General features: G+C 35.7%; 1 protein-coding gene across 2 annotated transcripts in view; it reads left to right on the top strand.

Annotated features, from left to right (window-relative positions):
- Window positions 1–22,910, top strand: part of Con (leucine rich repeat protein connectin) — a 618,546-nt gene that overhangs the window by 344,321 nt on the left and 251,315 nt on the right. For both annotated transcript variants that reach the window (XM_076526778.1, XM_076526779.1), the window contains one exon: window positions 17,084–17,649. In XM_076526778.1, coding sequence (XP_076382893.1) covers window positions 17,099–17,649 — 551 coding nt within the window. In that variant the 5' untranslated portion in view covers window positions 17,084–17,098. The remainder of the gene's footprint in view (window positions 1–17,083; window positions 17,650–22,910) is intronic.

Below are 22,910 nucleotides of genomic sequence, written 5' to 3'. Positions count from 1 at the left end.
AAAAATATACATGAAATATTAAAACATAATACAAAATAAAATTGTAACAAAATATGTAACGTAATCATAAGATATAATACCAAATAACATATCAATAAAAATGTAAACAAAATATTAAAGTATAATAGAAAATAAAATATTAATGAAAACATAAACAAAATATTACAATATAATGCAAAATAAAATATTAATAAAAATATAATTACGATATTAAAATATAATGCAAAATAAAATATCAATAAAAATATAAACAAAATATCAAAGTATTATATAATACAAAATAAAATAATAATAACAATATAAATAAAATATTGAAATACAATACAAAATAAAATATCAATAAAAACATAAACAGAATATTAAAATATAATACAAACTAAAACATTAACAAGAACACAAATAAAATATCAAAATATAAATATAAAAATAAGAAAATAACGTCAAAGCAGTTCAATTATAATTATACAAATAAATATTCTAAAAAACAGAGATTCCTCCGAGAGAGCAAACATTTCCTCCTCTAATTCTAGTCGCGTTCTCGAGCCCCGAAGAAACCTGCATCCTGAGACACCAGCCGAGAAATCAAGCGAATGAATCGCGTCGCGAAATCGTGCCAAAAATCACACTCTCAAACGAGATCTCCGCGGCGTCGATTTCCAGTCTTTCGCCGAAAGACTGCGCCTAAACAGGCCGCGCAATTTCCTCGCGTATTCCTCTCTGCCCGCTCGTCCGGCGACGCAACGCATTTGAATAATTCGCCGGGAAGTTGTTTCCATCCCTGTTTCCCCCCGTTCGCGGAACATTTGTCGGCGCGTAAAACCGTTTACCAGTCCGCGGGGAACGTCTCGTAAGACAGTTGTCGCGTATCCGGGCAGCCGTATCAGCGGCGCGTTCGAGGACAGCGCGCGAAACTTTTAAGTGAAACTTAACGGGAATATACTTAATCTGGAGGCGCGCGCGTTGTTCGTTCGCTGGTTATGCGAGCCGCCGCTTCGTTGCGCGCTGATTAGTTGACGCACGCTTGCGAGCGGCGTGCTGAATAGTCGAAGCGTGCACTAGCGAGCGGCGCGCTGAATAGTCGACGCGCGCGCTTGCGAGTGGTGCGCCGAGTAGTCGAAGCGAGCGCTTGCGAGTGGCGCGCTGAGTAGTCGAAGCGCGCGCTTTGTGAGTGGCGCGCTGAGTAGTCGAAGCGCGCGCTTGTGAGCGGCGCGCTTTGTAAGTGGCGCGCTGATTTGTCGACGCGCGCGCTTGCGAGTGGTGCGTTGAATAGTCGAAGCGCGCGCTTTGTGAGCGGCGCGTTGAATAGTCGAAGCGCGCGCTTTGCTATCGGCGCGCCGATTAGTCGAAGCGCGCGCTTGCGAGCGATGCGCTCAATAGTCTCGATGCACGCGCTTGCGAGCGGCGCGCTGAATAGTCGACGCGCTTCTCGGCAACGATCCAACGGAAGGATTCTCGCAAACGCAATCGGGAACGTTCCGCTTCGCCTCGGTTCCTCCGAACGACGATGCGTGCGGAATGCCGGGGATGAGTTCGCTCGACGTTAGACGCGATGGTTCTCCGGACTTTTTTTCACTCTTCGCGACCGGAATATCGGATTACATGCTGTCGGCTTCTGGTGTTCTCGTGCGAGCTGCGATGCTTGAGTATTTCTGCGATTTATCGATCTTTTTCTTCTGCTCCGTGGAATTTAGTTTAGGGGAGAACCTCGTGAATTCGCATCTCGGTTATTATTTTATTATTATAATGTTATATATTATTATATTATTATAGTATTATAGTATTATAGTATTGTAGTATTATAGTATTATAGTATTATAGTATTATAGTATTATAGTATTATAGTATTATAGTATTATAGTATTATAGTATTATACTATTATAGTATTATAGTATTATAGTATTATAGTGTTGTAGTATTATAGTATTATAGTATTATAGTATTATATTATTATATTATTGTATTATTATAAATTATATATACTTAAGTTATACTATAATAATACTAATTTATAAGTTATAACATAACTATAATTATATAATTTATAACATAATTATGAGTTATACTATAACTATAATTATATAATTTATAACATAACTATAAGTTATAATATAATAATAACTGTATAATTTATAATATAATTATAACTACATAATTTATAATACAATTATAATCACATAATTTATAATATAATTATAACTATATAATTTATAGTATAATTATACATTTTAATATAATTATAATTATATAATTTATAACAAAACCATATATTATAAATTATAAATTGAACCCAAGGGCACTTAGGTTACTCCTAATTTCTAGAAGTCTTAAAAACAGATAGTACAATAACAATATTTCTACTCTGGGTCCAAACAGACCCACCATCCGAGCGTTAAGGAGCCGATGTTAATTGTAAGCAGATCTTCTGTATTGTCTGAGCGACGTCCATGGAATATTCCGGCTGTGAAAACTCGATTTTACAAGAAGCGTAAGGGATGCTATATCTTTTAATCCTTTGCGCCCTGAATACGGTATCAGGATACTGACGATGGCTGGAGTTCTACGGTATAGCATGACCTCCTTGGCGATTCCATGATCTTTTGTCCCTTTTTCCTTGTTCTAGACTTGATAACGAATTCATTAGGGCGACTGCTTGCTCAGAGGCTTGAACGTCTCGATTTTAATCGGACGCAAGAGTTTCTGTACTTCTTTTTCTTCTTCTTTTTTTAATCCATTGCTTCCTGAACACGATGTCAGGATGATCCTAATATCTGATAAAAAAGCAATCATTTCCGCGAACTTTTTCGTAGAAATGCTTGAAACACGTTCTGGAAATATTTTTCGGCGTTATTGTCGTGTTATTGTTAACATAGCGGTGAAAAGACGCTTTTTAAAATTTCATCGTAATACTGAGCTAAAAAAGAGGGGATAAAAGACAATTTTAGTTTATTATTAATTTATAATTTTAATTTAGAATTATTTTCTATAAGTTTAATCAGTTTTTTCCAATTGAGTTTTCTAATTTTATCATAACAATATTCTACCAAAGGAGATAAAAAGCAATTTTAATTTATCATTAATTTACAATTGTAATTTAGAATTAATTTCTAAGTTTAATCAGTTTTCCCTAATTGAGTTTTCTTCGAGTGGTGTACGTCAAATTGACTCTTGACAATAGTGATGATATGCGTCGAATTTAACTTTCGTATTATTAATTATAATAATTCGACGGTCAAAAATTGACCTCGTTTCAATTATAACGACTCGAAGTCAAATTGACTCTGTGTCAATTAATGGTGACTTGACGTCGAATTGACTCTGTATCAATTAATTCTGACTTGACGTCGAATTGACTCTGCATCAATTAATGCTGACTTGACGTCGAATTGACTCTGTATCAATTAATGCTGACTTGATGTCAAATTGACTCTATCGACAATGGTGGCTTAATTTGACCCCGTGTCAATTAATATTGATTTGACGTCGAATTGACTCTGTATCAATTAATTCTGACTTGACGTCGAATTGACTCTGTATCAATTAATTCTGACTTGACGTCGAATTGACTCTATATCAATTAATACTGACTTGACGTGAAATTGACTGTGTATCAATTAATGACGACCAGAATTGACTCTCTATCACCATTGGACATGTACTGACATCGACGTGAAGTCGCTGTCATTGACACGGACGCAATTCGACCAATCGAATCCACGCAGTCGCTTTCGAAAAAAAGAAAAGGAAATCGATCGAACTTGCATCTCATATTTCACGGATCGGTGGGCAGAATTCTCGCGATTACGAAACAAGCTAATATTTTCTCCCGGAGCCACTGTTCGACGTCGACGCACCGCGCCCCGCGCCGTCCCTTTATTTGCGCTCGTTTCCGGCAACAAGCCATCCGTCTTGCATTCTTCCTCGCCTTTCCGGCGCTCCGCTTCTCCGGCCGTACTTTGTGAGCGTAATTGCATAATTTTACGAACGGGTCGACGGTCGAGAGACTTCATTATTTTTACCGGCTGAAGGTTTTACTGTCCGTCCCTCCGTTTAGTATTCCCGACACGACCCTGATAATTGAAGAGAGCGCGCGCGCGCAAGAAAGAGAGAGTGAGAGAGAGAGAGGCGCATCAAAGAATATTTTACGGAGGTGCTCGAATCCGACGATGATCGCGCGCTGAATAACACGAAAATCGTTTCTCGCCCGAATCCGGCGCGCACAAAAAACAGATTCGATTGTGTTCATACATCGCATAAAAGCCTGTAAAAATCAGCCGGGAACCTCGAATATAGTAAATTCTCCCTAATTCGCGCTCGGTTTGCGCACGAAAATGGACGATTTGGGGTGTGGTGATGCGGTTATTTGAGCCTTGCCCCTAATTTTTGGCAATCGATTACTATAAAAACGAGCCGCGAGACTCGAATAATCGAATCTCTTGTTCCAAAATTCTTCATATTTGTTTACAAACTTAATGACAGTTGGAGAGAATGCGCTGTAAATTGTTTCGTTATTTATTTAGAATTGGTAGATTCTAAACTATACTATACTAGTACTATATACTAAAACTATATATATTATATAGTACTATATACTAAAACTATATATATTATATAGTACATATACTAGTACTATATACTAAAACTATATATATTATATAGTACATATACTAGTACTATATATACTATATAGTACATATACTAGTACTATATATACTATATAGTACATATACTAGTACTATATATACTATATAGTACATATACTAGTACTATATATACTATATAGTACATATACTAGTACTATATATACTATATAGTACATATACTAGTACTATATATACTATATAGTACATATACTAGTACTATATATACTATATAGTACATATACTAGTACTATATATACTATATAGTACATATACTAGTACTATATATACTATATAGTACGTATACTAGTACTATATATATTATACACTAGAACTATATATACTATATAGTACATATACTAGTACTATACACTCGTACTATATATACTATAGTACATATACTAGTACTATATATACTATATATTCTATATAGCACATATACTAAAACTATACAAGTCCTATATATACTATATATTATATATAGTACATACACTAGTACAATACTAGTACTATATATACTATATAGTTCATATATTAGTAAATACTATATATACTATATAGTACATATACTAGTACTACATATACTATCACTAGTATATATATATATATATATATATATATATATATATATATCTTCACTGTGCGTGAAGATACAAATAATAAACGTCTCGTCGTTCCGCGAACTTGCAACGGACTTGCAACGAACATTTTTACTCGTCGTCCGACGATAATCCCCGGTCTCGATCCATTCGCGAGCGCATACCACGGCGAATGCTCCGCCGAAAATCCGGAAGACGGAGGTGCATCGAGCACCTATCAGCGCCCACGGGAATCCCGTTCGCCGGCTCGATACGAGGCGATAAAACAGCGGCGCGGATCCGCGCAGCAAATTGAAACACAAAAGAGGATTCCCCGGCGCGGCCGTTGCCGCGACACGGGCGCGGCCTCGTATTTCCCTAGAATTCGTCGGATCCGAACGTTGAAACCGAACATTAAGAAACGCTTTGGCCCTCTCTCTTTCACCGCTCCGCAGTCGCGCAGTGTCTCGCGCGCCGCTGCGTTTCCCGGCGATTCCGGCTCGTCGCGCGTACGCGCGCGCGCACGTCACAATCTTGCGTACCCGAGCCTTTGACAAAGTCAGCGGCGGCGGCAGCAGCCTTAAGAGCTTTCTGTTGACCTTTTAATCAGCTTTCCGCAGACCCCCTCCGGGGCTCGTTACGTTGCTCCGCGCGGCAACTGTGTCTTCCTTTTAGAACTCGCTGGCGGTGCTAGCGACGGGTTCGCAACAATAACTGTCGTCTTATTGTGCTTTCACGCCGGAACATACGTGCCGGTAATTCTCGGAATCGTTTCGCTTCGTGATATACAGGGTGTCCCAAAAATGTCTCGCAATCCGAAAGTAGGCGATTCCTGAGGTCATTTGAAGCAACTTTCTCCTTTACGAAAATTGTCTCCGACGCACCGTTGACGAGTTATTAACGAGTAACGCTGACCAATCGGTGCGCGAGTGCGGCCGGCGCTCCGCCCCCTGCGGCCAATGCCGCGTCGCGTCGGCCGGCTGACGCGGCGGCAGTGGTCGCGAGGGCGGGGCGTCAGCCGTCCGCGATCGCTCGCTGGTCAGCGTTTTTCGTTGATAACTCGTAAACGAAGCCTCGGAGAACATTTTTGTAAAGGAAAAAATTGCTTCGAATCACCTCAGGAATCTCTAATAATTAGTATCATAATTTTAGGACACATATGTATATACATATATATGCATATATACGTACATATGCATTATACACTTACACACGTTTTGTAGATGTCATATCGTGAAAATGTATCGATTTTATGAAATGTTTATTTATTCATAGTTTCAAGTATTTCTTTAAAATAAATTGCATCTAGGATGTTCGCCGGATTGCTACGCAATTGCGTCGCTTTTGCATGTATTCGCGGTACATGTCAAGGTAAATTCAATTATATGCGAGGCCAGCGGCTTTCGTGGTTGTACAGGGTGTCCAGAAGTTTAGCGATTAAACTTCGCGGGCGTATTCTGGAGATACGAATGAGATTAATACGTCGTGCAACGGAGATAAGTAATGTTCATGGTAATTGTTGATGTGTAACGTATATTGCGGTGAAATTGTGCAGACGAAACGTTATTTTCTTCGGAATACTAGAATTTCAACCTGGATTCGGAATCTTTTCGAAAGAGTAAATAAATCTGAAGGTTATGTCGATCTTCGGAAAATTTTGTAATGTCGAATCAGATCGTAGACCCCTTCACGATTAAGGGAAACATTTTTTTTACACATCTTAAAATCGGACGTTTTCATTTTATTTCGTAATTTTCTGCTATTTTGGTTAACATTTTGTTACAATGAAACAATAAATAAAAGACATTGCATAATGAGCCTAACCGTAATTTGGGAAATATATTCTCCATAAAATTGAAAAAAAAAACTACACGTTGTTATGTAGTTTTCTTATGATTTTTATTTATTTTACGTCTGAAAAAACTCAAATAAAAATAATATTTAGTATTAGCAACCTTATGGTACTGTAAGAGTTAACGAATATTAATAACATTAAGATAATAATAAAATATAATACAATAATATATTATTAATATAATATGATATAATAAAATAGTGTAATAATATATTATTAATATAATATAATATAATAAAATAGTATAATAATATATTATCAATATAATATAATATAATAAAATGGTATAATAATATATTATCAATATAATATAATATAATAAAATAGTATAATAATATATTATCAATATAATATAATATAATAAAATAGTATAATAATATATTATCAATATAATATAATATAATAAAATAGTATAATAATATATTATTAATATAATAATAATAAAATATAATAAGATAATAATACTAATAAAAAGTAATAATAAACGAATATAATAATACAAAAAGTGGATCTAAATTGATTTGAACTCGTCACGAGCCGATTACTCATACTTCTGTGAGACTAATCCAGCGTGAAAACATTATTAAACGGTAAGGTTATAATATTGAGAACGGAATATCGCGTTGGGAACGGAATTTTTCGTGGCTGCAAGCAACCGAGAAATTTGCGTCCGGATATTAGAGAATTCGTTTCCGCGGCGAATATTGCGCACTCAATATTCTCGCGGTTTTCGGGAATCGTGGAATTTTGCTGGGAAAGGGTTGCATCATCGTTGAAACGAGGAACCAATAAATTGCAAAGGCACGATGCGTCGTGCATTATTGTGCAAATGCGAACATAGTGTGTCACGAAAGTTACAAATTTTTCGTTAAGTATTGTTGACTGACATATTGAAGAATTGTTTCAATTCAATCAGTATGTTCCCTGCTGCATTTTTCATTAATTCGAATATTTTTAATTTATAAATGCGTGAATAACGAATATATTGTTAAATATATAAATTGTAAATATATTGTTAAATGTATAAATAATAAATATATCATTGAATATATAAATAATAAATATATTATTAAATATGTAAATAGTAAGTATATTATTAAATATATAAATAGTATAAATATAATATTAAATATATAAATTATAAATATATTATTTTAATAATAATATAAATATAATAATATAATAATAATATAAATAATATAATATAATATAATATAATATAATATAATATAATATAATATAATATAATATAATATAATATAATATAATATAATATAATATAATATAATATAATATAATATAATATAATATAATATAATATAATATAATATAATATAATATAATATAATATAATATAATATAATATAATATAATATAATATAATATAATATAATATAATATAATATAGTATAGTATGGCATTATATCATAATATAGTATGATATAGTATAGTATAGTATTACGTTCTAATAAAAAATATGAATAAATACATAGGTTGAAAATTTCTAATTGTTATTACTAGCTCACAAGATGATATTTACCAAAAAAAACGTTTACCAAACAATTTATTTACCAAGAGAAGAATCACTTTTCCGATTTTCTCACTCGTTAGATCTATCTATACCGCTCGACGCTTCGAACCAGACCGAGTTCAGCTTTGAAAATCTTTTCCTCCAGATTTTACGATTACAAATCTCACTATACAGTGCGTGCTATGTTCGCATACCGATCTTTCTTCTACAAACTTGCCTTATCGCTCTTTTCAAGTGACGCCTTTGAACTGCTCGGACCGTCGTGAGCACGCCTCTCGCGTTCTCGTCAAAACCCGCCGACATTTCTTGTATATATCTTAGTAATTTTACTATATTTTGATTCGATTTCTAGTGCCATTCCAAGAGAAAACTTCAGGGAAACATGCATGTCTGAAAAAGTTGCGCCGAAATAACTCAATCCTCCGTAATCACTAATCAACTTTAATGTCCCACGAGAGGGGACATCCGAGTGATATGCTAGAATTACGATGTCCCACGAGAGGGGACAGCGGAGTGCAAAGGGTTAAAAGGGTACTCGACACGATCCGTAAATCCGAGGCGCGTGTATCCGCGGCGCGCAACGGGTTTCTCCGAGGGCGGTGATTTCCATCGGTATCTTGCTAAACGGCAGCAATCGGAAGACGAATTTCCTTCGCTGTATCCTCGCCTAACAATTCCGGTGGCTCGGCCCCGGGTCTGCCGCGCCGCCTACGTCTGAATCCGAATTCGGGGGATGTCTCGCCCCTCTCTACGACCGCGAAGAGACTGTTGCCGATAAATCCGACGATCTCGCTTCTTACCCGGGAACGCCAGCGAAGCAACCTGTTCCATCGTTAAACGGATTTCCCGACGTTGCTTTCCCGCGTTAGCATTTTATCTGCACGCCGCGCCTCTTCGTCCGGATAAAATTCGATTAAAATTTCACCCCCGCTCCGCCGAGGCTGTTCGACTGCTGGCAATTAAAGCGCCATCGAAATTCGCAGTTTTTCGTTTTACGGAGTCCGCGTTGATGTGCAGTATTGTGGCAAGTTCTGCTTTGACACTTTGCACTGTTCTTTTTTCTGATGTTTTTTATCTTTTTGTTTTCTTTTTGGTAACTGATTTATTCGTTGGTACGATAAATTATTTGTACTGTGATTTATTCTCGATTGCGTGGTGATTTCGCTGATGATTTCGAGTAGAAGTTGCGGTGGCTTTTTATTGAAATGCCGTGGATTATGTTGAAATGGTGAATTTATTACTACTATTATTAATAGAATGTTTATCTCTCATCCATCTTCATTTACTTTCATTTCTACTATTTTTTTAACGAAACAAACAGATTTTGTTTCGAATTTAGCGGAAATATAATATATAAACAATATAGTATATAATAACAATATAAAAAAATAAATAATAACATAAAATATAATAATATATTATTTCACAAGTCGCACGCTATGAAATTTTGATCGCAAATTTAACCTCGTCGTCATACTGCGAATGCAATAATAATAATAATCATTACAATGCGAATCTTCACGAAAAATCAAGGCCCTTTGCTTCAGTCGTGCGAAACCATAAGTGCTTAAAAATCGACTCATCCACGACCTCGAAATGTTTTTCACCATCTTCCGACAAACATTCCGAAATTTCGCCTCGATATTCTCCGTGTCCGCGCGATTTCCCCCTCCCCCCTGCCGGTCAAGCTTTCGCGACCTCGCGATCGCGGATTCGCGAAATTCTGTTCTTTTTTTTCAGGACCGCCCGTAAAAATCTGCGAGCTCGCAAGCTCTCGCGAGCTTCGTCGAATATATCGGTCCGCGGCATGGTCAACTGATCGAGGAACACGGAGTGTTTTTTCGCCGCTTTTCTCTTCTTTTTTTCTTCTTTTCTCTTTTTGTGTTCGAGCGCGTTTCGCTCTCGTTCACCGGTTATACGGCATTTTTTATAATTGAAAATTTGCGTGGAATACGCGTGGCTCGGCGATGGCCGAAAAATAAAAATATTTTCGCGTCGTCGTACATTACTCGTACACGGTCGATTAAACGTTTTCCCGTTTCGGCTCGCTCGCTCGCCTCCGCTCGTCTCGCACCGACCGTGAAACCGTAGAGAGAAACGGTTTCGCGATGAAGTCGACGTTCATCGATATATTCGGTCACGAATCGCCCGAAAATCTCACCGCTATCCCGGAACAGCAACATTGATTTATGCAATTTTATGCAAATTTAATTATTATATATTATTTTTATATAATAATAATATATAATAATAGTATATATAATAATATATAATAATATGTATAATATGTATTATATAATAATATATAATACAATAATATTGTATATGATATATAATATATATAATAATAATATAATAATATTGTAGATAATATTTAATAATAATACATATAATAATATATAATAATAATTACATATTATTTTATATATGCAAATTCAAACATTATTGTAAATATTGTTACTTAAAGATTGTTGTTTACATAAAGGCTGCTTCGCGATGTGAAAACTATTTACAGGCTAATTTATATAAAACGAGGATATAAAATACGAAATAGCAACATAAAATTTGTCTTCGATTTTAAAAACAAATTTAGTTAATCGCCTACAATTTCAATCCGTAATTATTGCGATTGCGTTTCGATATTCGAGCAAGGTTTCGCGATCGCGTAAAAGATTCTAAAATTCACAGGCAACTAAATTGCATATACAGGGTGTCCCAAAAATGTTATGTGAAAAACTGCAGAATTATTCCCTAAATAATCTGTCCATTTCACGGTATTAAAAATATTATATGTAATATTTTAATTATATATTATATATTATTACATTACTATACAGAGTGTCTCAAAAATGTCTCGCAATCCGAAAGTGGCGGGTTCCTCGGGTCGTTCGAAGCAACTTTTCCCTTTACAAAAATTTTCTCCGAGGCACCGTTGACGAGTTATTAACGAAAAACAGTGACCAATGAGAGGCGAGCTCGGCTGGCGCGAGGCGACCGAGCCAATGAGCGGAACTGGGCTTCGCGCGCTGGTTGGCTGGGCCGCCTCGCGTCAGCCGTACTCGATTCTTATTGGTCGCTGCTTTTTCGTTAATAACTCGTTAACAGTGCGTCGGAGAACATTTTCGTAAAGGAAGAAGTTGCTTCAAATGATCCGAGGAATCCGCCATTTCTGGATCGCGAGACATTTTTGGGACACCCTGTATATCGTGCACCGACTCTCGTTCTCTGTTAGGTTAGCGTGCTTCCTTCCTTCCTTCCTTCCTTCTCGACGAACATTGGACAATTCGTGTAATTAATAATGTGAACGGCGCACCGCGCCCGTTGTTTCAATCGTTCGTCTCTCGGTTTCCGATTTAAATAGTTTGTATTCAGTAATTAACATAACTCAGCCGTGCTGCTTTTAATGCGTGCTTTCATGTAGCCAGCTCCTATTTGTTATATTTCAATGTTCGCGATTCACGGTTTTGCGAAGTGAAACGGTGAAAATTATATGTCGCCGCGTCATTATTGTTCGGCGAGATCACAAATTAAGTCGACAACGAAATTTCCGCTGCTAAACGGAATACAAATAATATGGAGCGAATGACGCACGAATTTGTTCCGCGTCGTTCTAAAATAATAATTATCTTGTTTTACTGGCCGTAAATCCTGCACTCGCGTGTACAATATTTTACACGTAGTTTAATTTAATGGAAAATATTTCACACGTATTTTATTCGAATACGAAATACTTCATACTTATTTTATTTTATAATACAAAATATTTTATATTTATCTTATTTTAATATTAAATACTTTATAAGTATTTTATTTTAATACAAAATATTTTATACGTACTTTATTTTAATACAAAATATTTTAGACGTAGTTTATTTTAATACAAAATATTTTAGAGGTATTTTATTTTAATAGAAAATATTTCATACTTATTTTATTTTAATAGAAAATATTTTATACCTATTTTATTTTAATAGAAAATATTTTATACCTATTTTATTTTAATATAAAATATTTTATACTTATTTCATTTTAATAGAAAATATTTCATACTTATTTTATTTTAATAGAAAATATTTTATACTTATTTCATTTTAATACAAAATATTGTACACGTATTTCATTTTAATACAAAATATTGTACACGTATTTTATTTTAATACAAAATATTTTACACGTATTTTATTTTAATACAAAATATTTTGCACGCATTTTATTTTAAAATAATATTATATATTGTATTAAAATAAAATACGTGTAAAATACGTGTATTAAAATGCAAAATATTTTACATATTTTGTATTAAAATATTGTTGTTACTACCATCATTATTATTGTTATTATTATTATTATTATTACTATTATTATTACCACGATCTTACCGAACCTTTCCTCACAAAAACGGACAATCTAGTAACCGAAGATACGATAATTCAACACAATATTTTATAATTGTTGCAAACTCGCACCAAAAAAGACAAACCACAATGCTCGAACAATCGTATCCCCTCTCCCCAAAACGTCAATGTCCGTGTACAATCCGAGCGTCAATTAGAGAGACATTCGCCACAACTTCTTCGCGCATCCGTCGTCGTCGCTCCAACACAAAAAAAAGAAAAACACAGAAACAAGCATAAACAAGTAAACAATTAGCCACAGTATCGCGAAGAACGCTACAAAAAGTGACGCGGAAACATCGACAGCCACGCAGGGATTTCCGTTTCCGCGTTAATACGCGGCGCGTTTCTCGGTCTTTTTCCTCCGCGGCAAAGGAAAGCCTCGCGGGGTGGGGGGCGAGCGTTGCCGCGGGGTGGGAAAACAAAAGGTGCGGAGCATTTTCCGCGCTCGCGACGCGAAGTCCGCGTGGCAGTCGCGCGCGCGGGCGACGATAGAACGCGCGTCGCGGCCGCCACACTTGGAAAACAAAGGCGAACGAAAGCTGCAGCGGCGGCGGCAGCAGCGTGACGCGCGTATTACGCGAGCTTCCGCTTGAGAGGATAATTTTTCAAAGGGGTGTCCCTTTTCGGCTCGTCTTCGTTTTGCGCGCACGCGGGGGGAAAAAGGCGAGCCAGGTGAAAGGCCGAGGTGCGCGCGAGAGAGCTCAACCCGCGGCGGCTTACCTTCGTCCCTCTTCACCGTTCCGTCTTTCGTTTACCTTTTTCACCGCCTTTACGCGCGCACCCGCTGCACCCTCTCCCCTACGACACTCTTCTGTTCCTTTTTTTATCCGGGGCACCTTCCGCGTGCCTTCTCCGCTCCGCTCCGCGCCGCTCCACGCCGTTCTCCCGGCCGCGGCAAGATTTTTCTGAGCCGATGAAGCATGATCCGCTCGGCGCTTCGGACGGAGACATCGCCTCGGGACGGCCAAGGAAGCCGGTGCGCTTCGATTAACATCGACGGGATAACCGTGAGCAGCCACTTGTAGCCTGTAACCTCTGTGGATTCTTGCGGCGACCGTCTTCGCGAGATCGACGCGCGTTTGTCCGACGCGCCTCCTCGAGTTCGCATCGCGGCGTATTCCTGTCGGGCAATCATGCATCGTGGTTGAAACGTTGTTTAGGGGTGTTTTGGATTTGAATTTACCGTTCGACGGATTTTGGGATTCGCATCAATTAATAAACGAACGAAACGCAGCCTGCAAATGTGTTAATTCGATTTTACAAAAATCGTATTTAAATTGATTATTTTAAATTAATTAGTTCGTTAATAAGTTCGGTTATTAATTCTTTTAAATTATTTAATTTAAATACGATTTTTGTAGAATCGAATTATCGCGTTTGCAAGGCTGCGTGCGGTGCTTTTGTAGGTTATGTTCGTCTTTGGGGAAATATTATTTATTTAAACGGATCGAAATTGACCGGCTTTTAGAGAATTTATTAATCTTAATATTAATTTGTGATTTTAGTAGGGTGTAATATATATTTAATTACGAGTTATTGGTGTTTACTAATTTTCGATAAATATTTATAAAACGTTAATCAAGTTTTAAATTATTGAAGTTTTTATGATAATATTAATTTTCGATAAATATTTATAAAATAATAATCAAGTTTTAAATTCGATATAAATTTATGATCATATTAATTTACATTCTTAATATAGAGTAATGTACATTTAATTACTAGTAATTGATCTTTACTAATTTCCGATAAATGTTCATGAAACGTTAATCACTTTTTAAATTCGATATAAATCTCATTAGTCTTCATTAATCTTGTAGATAATTAGTCTTCATTAATATTTAGTTCCCTTTAATACGACAATTAAAAAGCTAGGTTATAAATAGTTACATTCGATATAATTAATTGCAACGCGTTATCCAATATTTAGGGTAATAATTTGCATTAATATCCAGTAACTTTTTGCAAAGTGTTATTCAATTTTTAAATTTACTAATATTCAATTTCATTGATATCCAATTCTCTTGATTATATCAAATATAAAGTACGTTGCAAATAGTTATATTGATTTATAAAATGTTTTCTTTTCTAATTTTAAATCGAACATATATTTTATTATAAATAGTCAGAAACAAGAGAGTATTCAATTTGCAAAAGAAAGTATTTTGAATAGAAAAAGGAGATCTTGATTTGAGAGAAGGTAAAATGTGTAATAATTTGTTAAATTGTGAAGTTTAAAATTAAATTTTTAATTGTAATTAAATTTGTGATCGTCTCAACGTCGGTGATCTTTTGTTTTCGTTGAGCTACGCTGTATAGCGTACCTATTAGCATACAGTATTTTTTGTTCACGCATCTCTTGCAACGTACTTTGTATATAAACTGCTTACATTTGTCATATTTTCGAGGATTTTCCGGAATGCGACGCATGCAAATGCAATAAAGACGTGAAGCGGATTCCACGATAGCAGGAAATTCATACGTTGCCGTACATGATACGTTACATAACGCGAACATAATTCAGTGTTACGAGTAATACTGTACCTAATATGTGGAAAGTATTTATATTAATAAAAATTATTATAACATTGTATTATATTATATATTATACGATATTATATTATATTATTTTATATTATATTATATTATATTATATTATATTATATTATATTATATTATATTATATTATATTATATTATATTATATTATATTATATTATATTATATTATATTATATTATATTATATTATATTATATTATATTATATTATATTATATTATATTATATTATATTATATTATATTATATTATATTATATTATATTATATTATATTATATTATATTATATTATATTATATTATATTATATTATATTATATTATACCATATTATACCATATTATATTATATTATATTATATTATACTATATTAAATTATATTATAATATATTGTATTAATTATTATGTTATTGCAGAAAATCTCTTATTATAATATTATTATTTTCGAAACTCGATCGCTGCAAGCAGTGTGAAACAAAAACCATGCGCACTGACAGCATCTATTATAGGAAGAATTTTATAGTATTATTAAACTTATCGTCAAACTTCATATTATTTAAGAAACGTTTACTGCAATTAAAAATAATAGTTGCACGTGTGTAATATAGGTAAACAAAGGCTCGCCGTTGAGTTCCTTTAATTGAAGTTTTTGCACGCTTTAAGATGAAATAGCTGGGATACTTCCGTAACCGCTAATTTGTGGCAAGTCACAGATTAACCTGTGATTAACCAGAATTTGACGAAATTGACTTTTGGCGAATTAGGTCGAGCACATACCTCTCTCGCTGTACGTCGACAGATATTGGATTACCAAAGGATAAATAGTTTCAGGCTAACTCTCTAATATCCAACTTGGATTCGCGGGGCCCGTGAAGATGATTGTTATTACTAAACGCTGTGGTTTCGTGCGATAAAGCTGTGGCACGCTGATCAAACTTCGAACGAGATCGTAGCACAAAAATGATTAATAATTATCTATTAATTATTTTCGTACAATAAAGCTATGGTGCACGGATCAAATTGAATAAATAAATTAAATCTATGTAAAAATTATTAATAAATCATTACTGATCATTTTTGTGCAATAAAGCTACGGTGCACGTAGCTTTATTTTTTAAACAATAACCGTCATCCGGATTTTGTAATTGATTATCTTACCACGTGTCTCACACGTGGTGATCATTTTTTTAACCCTTTGCCCTCGACTGACGACTCTGAGACGCCACTAAAAATTGCTGTACTATTTTTCAAAATAATTGTAACAGTGTCAGACTCGTTTATATCTAGAAGACTCCTAAAATTGCAAGTTTTGTACCGGCCAATAGGCTTTCATATGCATAAATCGCAATAAATCGTATAAAATAAAAACACTGTAGATCAGACAGTATGTTTAATATATAATTAAAATAGCTTCGAGTGTAAAGGTTCAAAACAATAACCCTCGTCTAGATCTCATAATATAGTTGCTAACCGATCGCGTCGCGTTCGCCGAAGACTTTCTAACACCGGCGAATCACGTTGTGTTCCAGACGAACGGCCGCACCATGAGGCACCTGCCGTGGATCTCGCTGTGCTTCCAAGTGCTCTTGGTGGCCTCGTTGCTCTCCGCGAGCCTGTCCGCGTCGACGAGGTCCCGCGGCAAGAAGAAGGTCGGCAAGGAGACGAAGGAAGTGAACATCTGCAACATGGTCGACCAAAACATGCCGATCGTCTGCCTCTGCGACGGCTATCCGGCGAAGAACGCGACCGCCGCGAAGTGCATGATCCTGAAGCCGATGAATCTGACCGACCCGACCTGGGATTATTTCACCTCGCAGATCTATCTGCAGGAGCTTACGTTCATCGTGCAGACGGTGAACAGCTTGGAGTACATACCCACGCAGCTGTTACGCCAGCTGAAGAATCTGCAGAAGATCGCGTTCCTTTACGCGAAGATCGACCAGCTCGCCGAATACGCGTTCTCGAATCTCTCGACGATCACGGAGATCAAGGTGAACCGGAGCTCCATAGCGACGCTCGGCAGCCACGCGTTCGAGAACATGAAGAACCTGTCGGTGATCAATCTGAACGAGAACCGTATCGCCGAGATCAACAGGTAACGATATCCGCTCTCTCTCTCTCTCTCTCTCTCTCTCTCTCTCTTTCTCTCTCTCTCTCTCTCTCTCTCTCTCTCTCTCTCTCTCTCTCTACACGTGTATCCGGTTAATTCGATTCGCGCACGCAATTTGTAACGCGGCCAAGTGCCGGTGCATCGATATTTATTGTTAATGGTTGTATCGTTGTTATTATAATGACGCGTGTTCCGTTCGGTTCGACGCGTGCTCGTTACGATTGCTTGGACATTCTCGCATGTTTTCAGTTTGAGTTGGCGCGTGTTGTCTTGCCGAATGAATGTGGATTTTTTAGATTGATTATCTTACCACGTGTGAGACACGTGGTAATTGTTACTGGCTCGATTTTTTTATCACGTGTCGCACAGATTTGGTAATCATTTCTGGCTCGATCTTTTGTCCACGTGGTGATCATTTCTGGCCAGATTTTTTGACCACGTGTGAGACACGTGGTGATCGTTTCTGGCCCGATCGTCTGACCACGTGGTAATCATTTATGGTTCAACTTTTTGATCATGTGTCACACACGTGCTAATCGTTTCTGGCTCTATTTTTGACCACGTGTCTCATACGTGGTGATCATTTATGGCTCGATCAACTAATCACGTGTCTAACACGTGGTAATCATTTCTGGCTCAAATTTCTGGCCCGATAATCTGTTCACGTGTCCCACACGTGGTTGTAGGACAAAGGCTTAATCCTTTTGCTGTTGCAATTTCTTTGAGATGTGTATGTGTGACTGTTATGATCTAGAATTAAGTTGTAATGCAATGACTGTTTTATTTTTTAATTGTATTTTACTCTATTTTATATTAGCATTTATTTATTTACTTAACTAAACCTGTTTGCTGTTATTCGAGCTATCTGTAATTGCGAACGAATGTGAAAAGCAATAAAGTCTGATTTGTTGAAAATATATTTTGCCTGATGGACGCATTTATTTTTTACAACGCACAGTAGCATATATTTCGTTTAGTATGTTTCACTGCATGCCATAGCTTGTAAGATTGAACTCAACTTATCAAAATATAATAGACATTCAAATAAATTACCTTCACCTAAATATTTCTTCGAAACAATTCGAATAATGCCCAACCCTACCCTATAATTCCTAAACAAACAAACATAAACTCTCCATATTAATAAAAATAATAATAATATTTAACAAGAACAACTTTTGTTGAAATTTTGCCGAGTCCGATTCAATTGGAGAACTAATTTAATTGAAAAACGATATAAGCGATTCCAAGTTTGTCACGGCACTGAAATTGTTGGATAAATTACATGTATAATAATAATTTGTACCATGAACATATTTAATGTAAAGGTTTGATTTAAGTATTTTTTATTTTAATATTCATAAAATATAAAAATAATTAGTACATTTTGAAACATAAGTATAAGTAATTTATATGAAAATACATCAGTTCAATTTAATTGTTGTCATCAATAGGAGTGATTGAGTCCTCGGAAATCGTGTTTTGTTTCAAATTCTTTAAATAACTGTAGTATAATATAATATAATAATATAATATAATATATAATATTATATTATATTATTATTATATTATATATTATTATTATTATTATTGTATAATATTATTATAAATGCGCATAGAAGCATTTCAGCTGCTCCAATATTATATTATATTATATTATATTATATTATATTATATTATATTATATTATACTATATTATATTATATTATATTATATTATATTATATTATGTTATGTTATGTCATATAATATTACATTATATTATATTATAATATAATATAATTTACAAAACTGCACTATTCTTTTGCACTTATAAAAATAAGTCCAGTGATCACAACTTTTTTCAAAATACTGAAAATAATTCAAAACAATACTTCACACACACTTATCATTAATTAGCAAAACTTCTCTCGAACAAATCTCAATAGTTCTCAACTTATTGATCGCAAATTTTTTTAAAATGAAAAGATAATTTCAATTGTAATTAGCATTACCATTAACTCGATTTTTTTGAAAAAGTGACTTATGCCACATTCAAAATAAACGGCTCAAATGATGTTTATCAAACTGCAATCGTTGCGTGGACTAATCAGCGACAGACGCGTGGGACAATGGCCACGCGAGCCCGCGTCTGCGATTCCGCTTTCAATAGTCTCGGAACGACGAGAGGACCCTCCAACGCCCGAGGGCCCTTCATAATTCCGAATGATTCGTTCAATTATGCCGTACTGCGAGCTCCGCCCGCCACCGGCGGATAAATTGGAAACGTCTTTAGCTCGGCGTGGAGCGACACTTCGCGCTGGAACACAAGGCGGGACAAATTGCCGCGGAATTTCTCGAGCCGTCGATGCGCCGGGAATTCGTGGCTCGAACTCGTTTCGTCGAATCGGCGCCGCGTATCCGATAATATAATCGAAATAGACGCGGCGGCGGTTGCGGCTGCGGCGCGATGACGGAATGTCGCGAGCCTCGGTAGCTCTTGAAATCCCTGTAAACCGGTGTTTGACGCGGTTAATAATTGATTGATCAATTAGCGAGCTGCGCCATGCGGGTATACGGGCTGCGCGGACACGTTCCTCGCGCGCGCTACGATTCATTGGCGGGATTAACTATTCCGCTGGAAAAATAGTTCGTCGACTGTCGAGAAGATTCGCGGGGGACGCCGCGTGTAAAATGACGAGACTGAATGAATTTTGGGCAGTGAGTAGAATAGGAGAATAAACGATACGCGTTAATACTCGCAGAATATATTAGAACATGAAATAACTATTTATATGAATAGTATAAATAATAGTCAGTTCGATTGTTCGTATAATTCATAATATACACGTTATAATTATTTATTATAATTCTCGCTGATAAGACTTAGGATGGCTCGTATTTATGCGATACATTGTACAGGGAATTCCAAAATTATGGCATTTCCGGGAAATGAGGGGTTCCTGAAGTAATTCGAAGCAACTTTTTCCTTTGCAAGAATTTTCTACGAGGCACCGTTTACGAGTTATTGACGAAAGAACGGTGACCAATGAGAGGCGAGCTCGGCTGGCGCTAGGCTGGCGCTAGGCGGCCCAGCCAACGAGCGCGCGAAGCCTAGTTCCGCTCGTTGGCTCGGCCGCCGCGCGCCAGCCGCGCTCGCTCCTCATTAGTCAGTGTTTTTCGCTAATAAATCGTAAACGAAGCCTCGAAGAAAAATTTTGTAAAGGAAAAAGTTGCTTGAAATGACCTTAGGGACCCGCCATTTCTCGGAAGTGCCATAATTTTGGGACACCCTGTATACATTTCCATTTATAAATATCTCCTCTAACACCAAAAGCCGTACACGTTAAACGAATACCTTGTTTTGATTTTTAGAGTTTTTACTATATTATTATTTTTGACTATATATAGGGTGTTTCCTTAATTCCTGCACAATCAAATGCCTCCATTAATTTCGCTTGTATGAAAAAATGTGTCGTAACAAATTTGTTTGATTCAAAGGTAGCAATATTATGATTGCTAGGTCTTTTTTCTTCAAGGTCGCTTTTCGCGAGTTTTGAAGGTCATCGATATTTCACGCGTATTAACACCTATTGTTCATGATACGGGACGATAGTGCATGCAAAGACGAATTTAATGAGCTGCGACACTGTGACCTTCAAATGCCCTTGAGCGAAATAACCACGCTAGTTTAAAGGTTATGTTATTTTACAATTGCGAACATTTTTGTATTTTCTACAAGTAATAAATTTATTTATTCTGCACAGTTAATGTTGAAAATATTGTCTATTGGCTTCGAGAGATTTTCGGGTACAGAAAGGGGGGGGGGGTCCATACCATTAGGTACCATAAGCTCGCGAAACGTTTGGTTTGGCCAACAGCTCTTTAGAGTCGGTTCCAAAGGACCGACGCTCCGACCTCCACCGTACAGTGGGTCGGAAAATTATCTTCTTTTGCTCCGAGAACTCCATCAACGAGATGCCTGCATTACCGGCAGTAATGATGTGGTTTCAACAGGATGGATGTCCAGTCCATTATGCGGCAAGCCAAAAGTATCGCATTTATGTACTTAGGGTCGTTTAAAGGTCGTAGTGTCGTAGGTCGTTAAATTCGTCTCGATATGCTCTACAATGCTGTGTCGTGAACAGTAGGTGTCAATACGCGAGAAATGACGACGACCTTCGAAACTCGGGAAAAGTGACCTTGCAAGAAAAATATCTATGAATCGTATTATCCGTACTTTTGAATCAAATAAATTTGTTGGGGCACATTTTTTTATATAAACGAAATTGAAGAAGATATTTGAATATAATGCAGGATAAGAGGGACACCCTGTATATCATTTAGTATTATGGATAGGGTATTCATAGTTATTTGTATTTATTTACAGTGTTGCATTATATTTAGTTATGGGAATAACATTTAATAATTTTCGCTATTTGAACTGTCAATTGGAACTTTTATTTGATTAAAGAATGTATGAAATATATCTTCTTTTTATAATAGAATATTCTCTATATTTCTATATATCTAATAAAAATTAATTAAAGAATTATTACGTTACATTTTTTTTACGTTACATCATTACATTACATTACATCATTACATTACATTACATCATTACATTACATTACATCATTACATTACATTACATTACATCACATTACATCATTACATTACATCGCGTTACATCACGTTACATCACATTACAGCACATTACATCACGTTACATCACGTTACATCACATTACATCACATTACATTACATTACATAACATTATATTACAATTACATTACATTATATTACAATTACATTACATTACATTATATTATATATTATTAAAAATATAATACATTACAAATATTTAAGTTATATAATCTTTATTTGGCATAAAGCGCAATTTAATTATGACGTACTACACGCAAAAATATCGAGATATTAATTTGCAACTAACGTTATACATATTTTAAACTTCGTAGCAGTGATTCTTAAATACAAATAAAACGTTTCTTAAAATATCGTCAAATCATAAAATCGTAAAGATCATAAAGATCATGAAAATTGAATGATTCGAAAATAGAAGCAAAGAACAGAAGTTCACGTTCTGTGATCTCCAAGTAGTATAAATTCTTTCGAGTCAGCCAATCGACTTTCGATTCGCGCGTACTTAAAGCAAAAATGTTCGATAAATCATAAAAAGAAAGACCAGCTCGTGCGGTACACTTCCCGGTGTTGGAACTTCTGTATCGTCGAGCAAATTATTACGA

Source organism: Megalopta genalis, chromosome 16, assembly GCF_051020955.1.
Source record: "Megalopta genalis isolate 19385.01 chromosome 16, iyMegGena1_principal, whole genome shotgun sequence".
NCBI lineage: Eukaryota > Metazoa > Arthropoda > Insecta > Hymenoptera > Halictidae > Megalopta > Megalopta genalis.
This window is presented reverse-complemented; position numbering and strand designations above follow the sequence as displayed.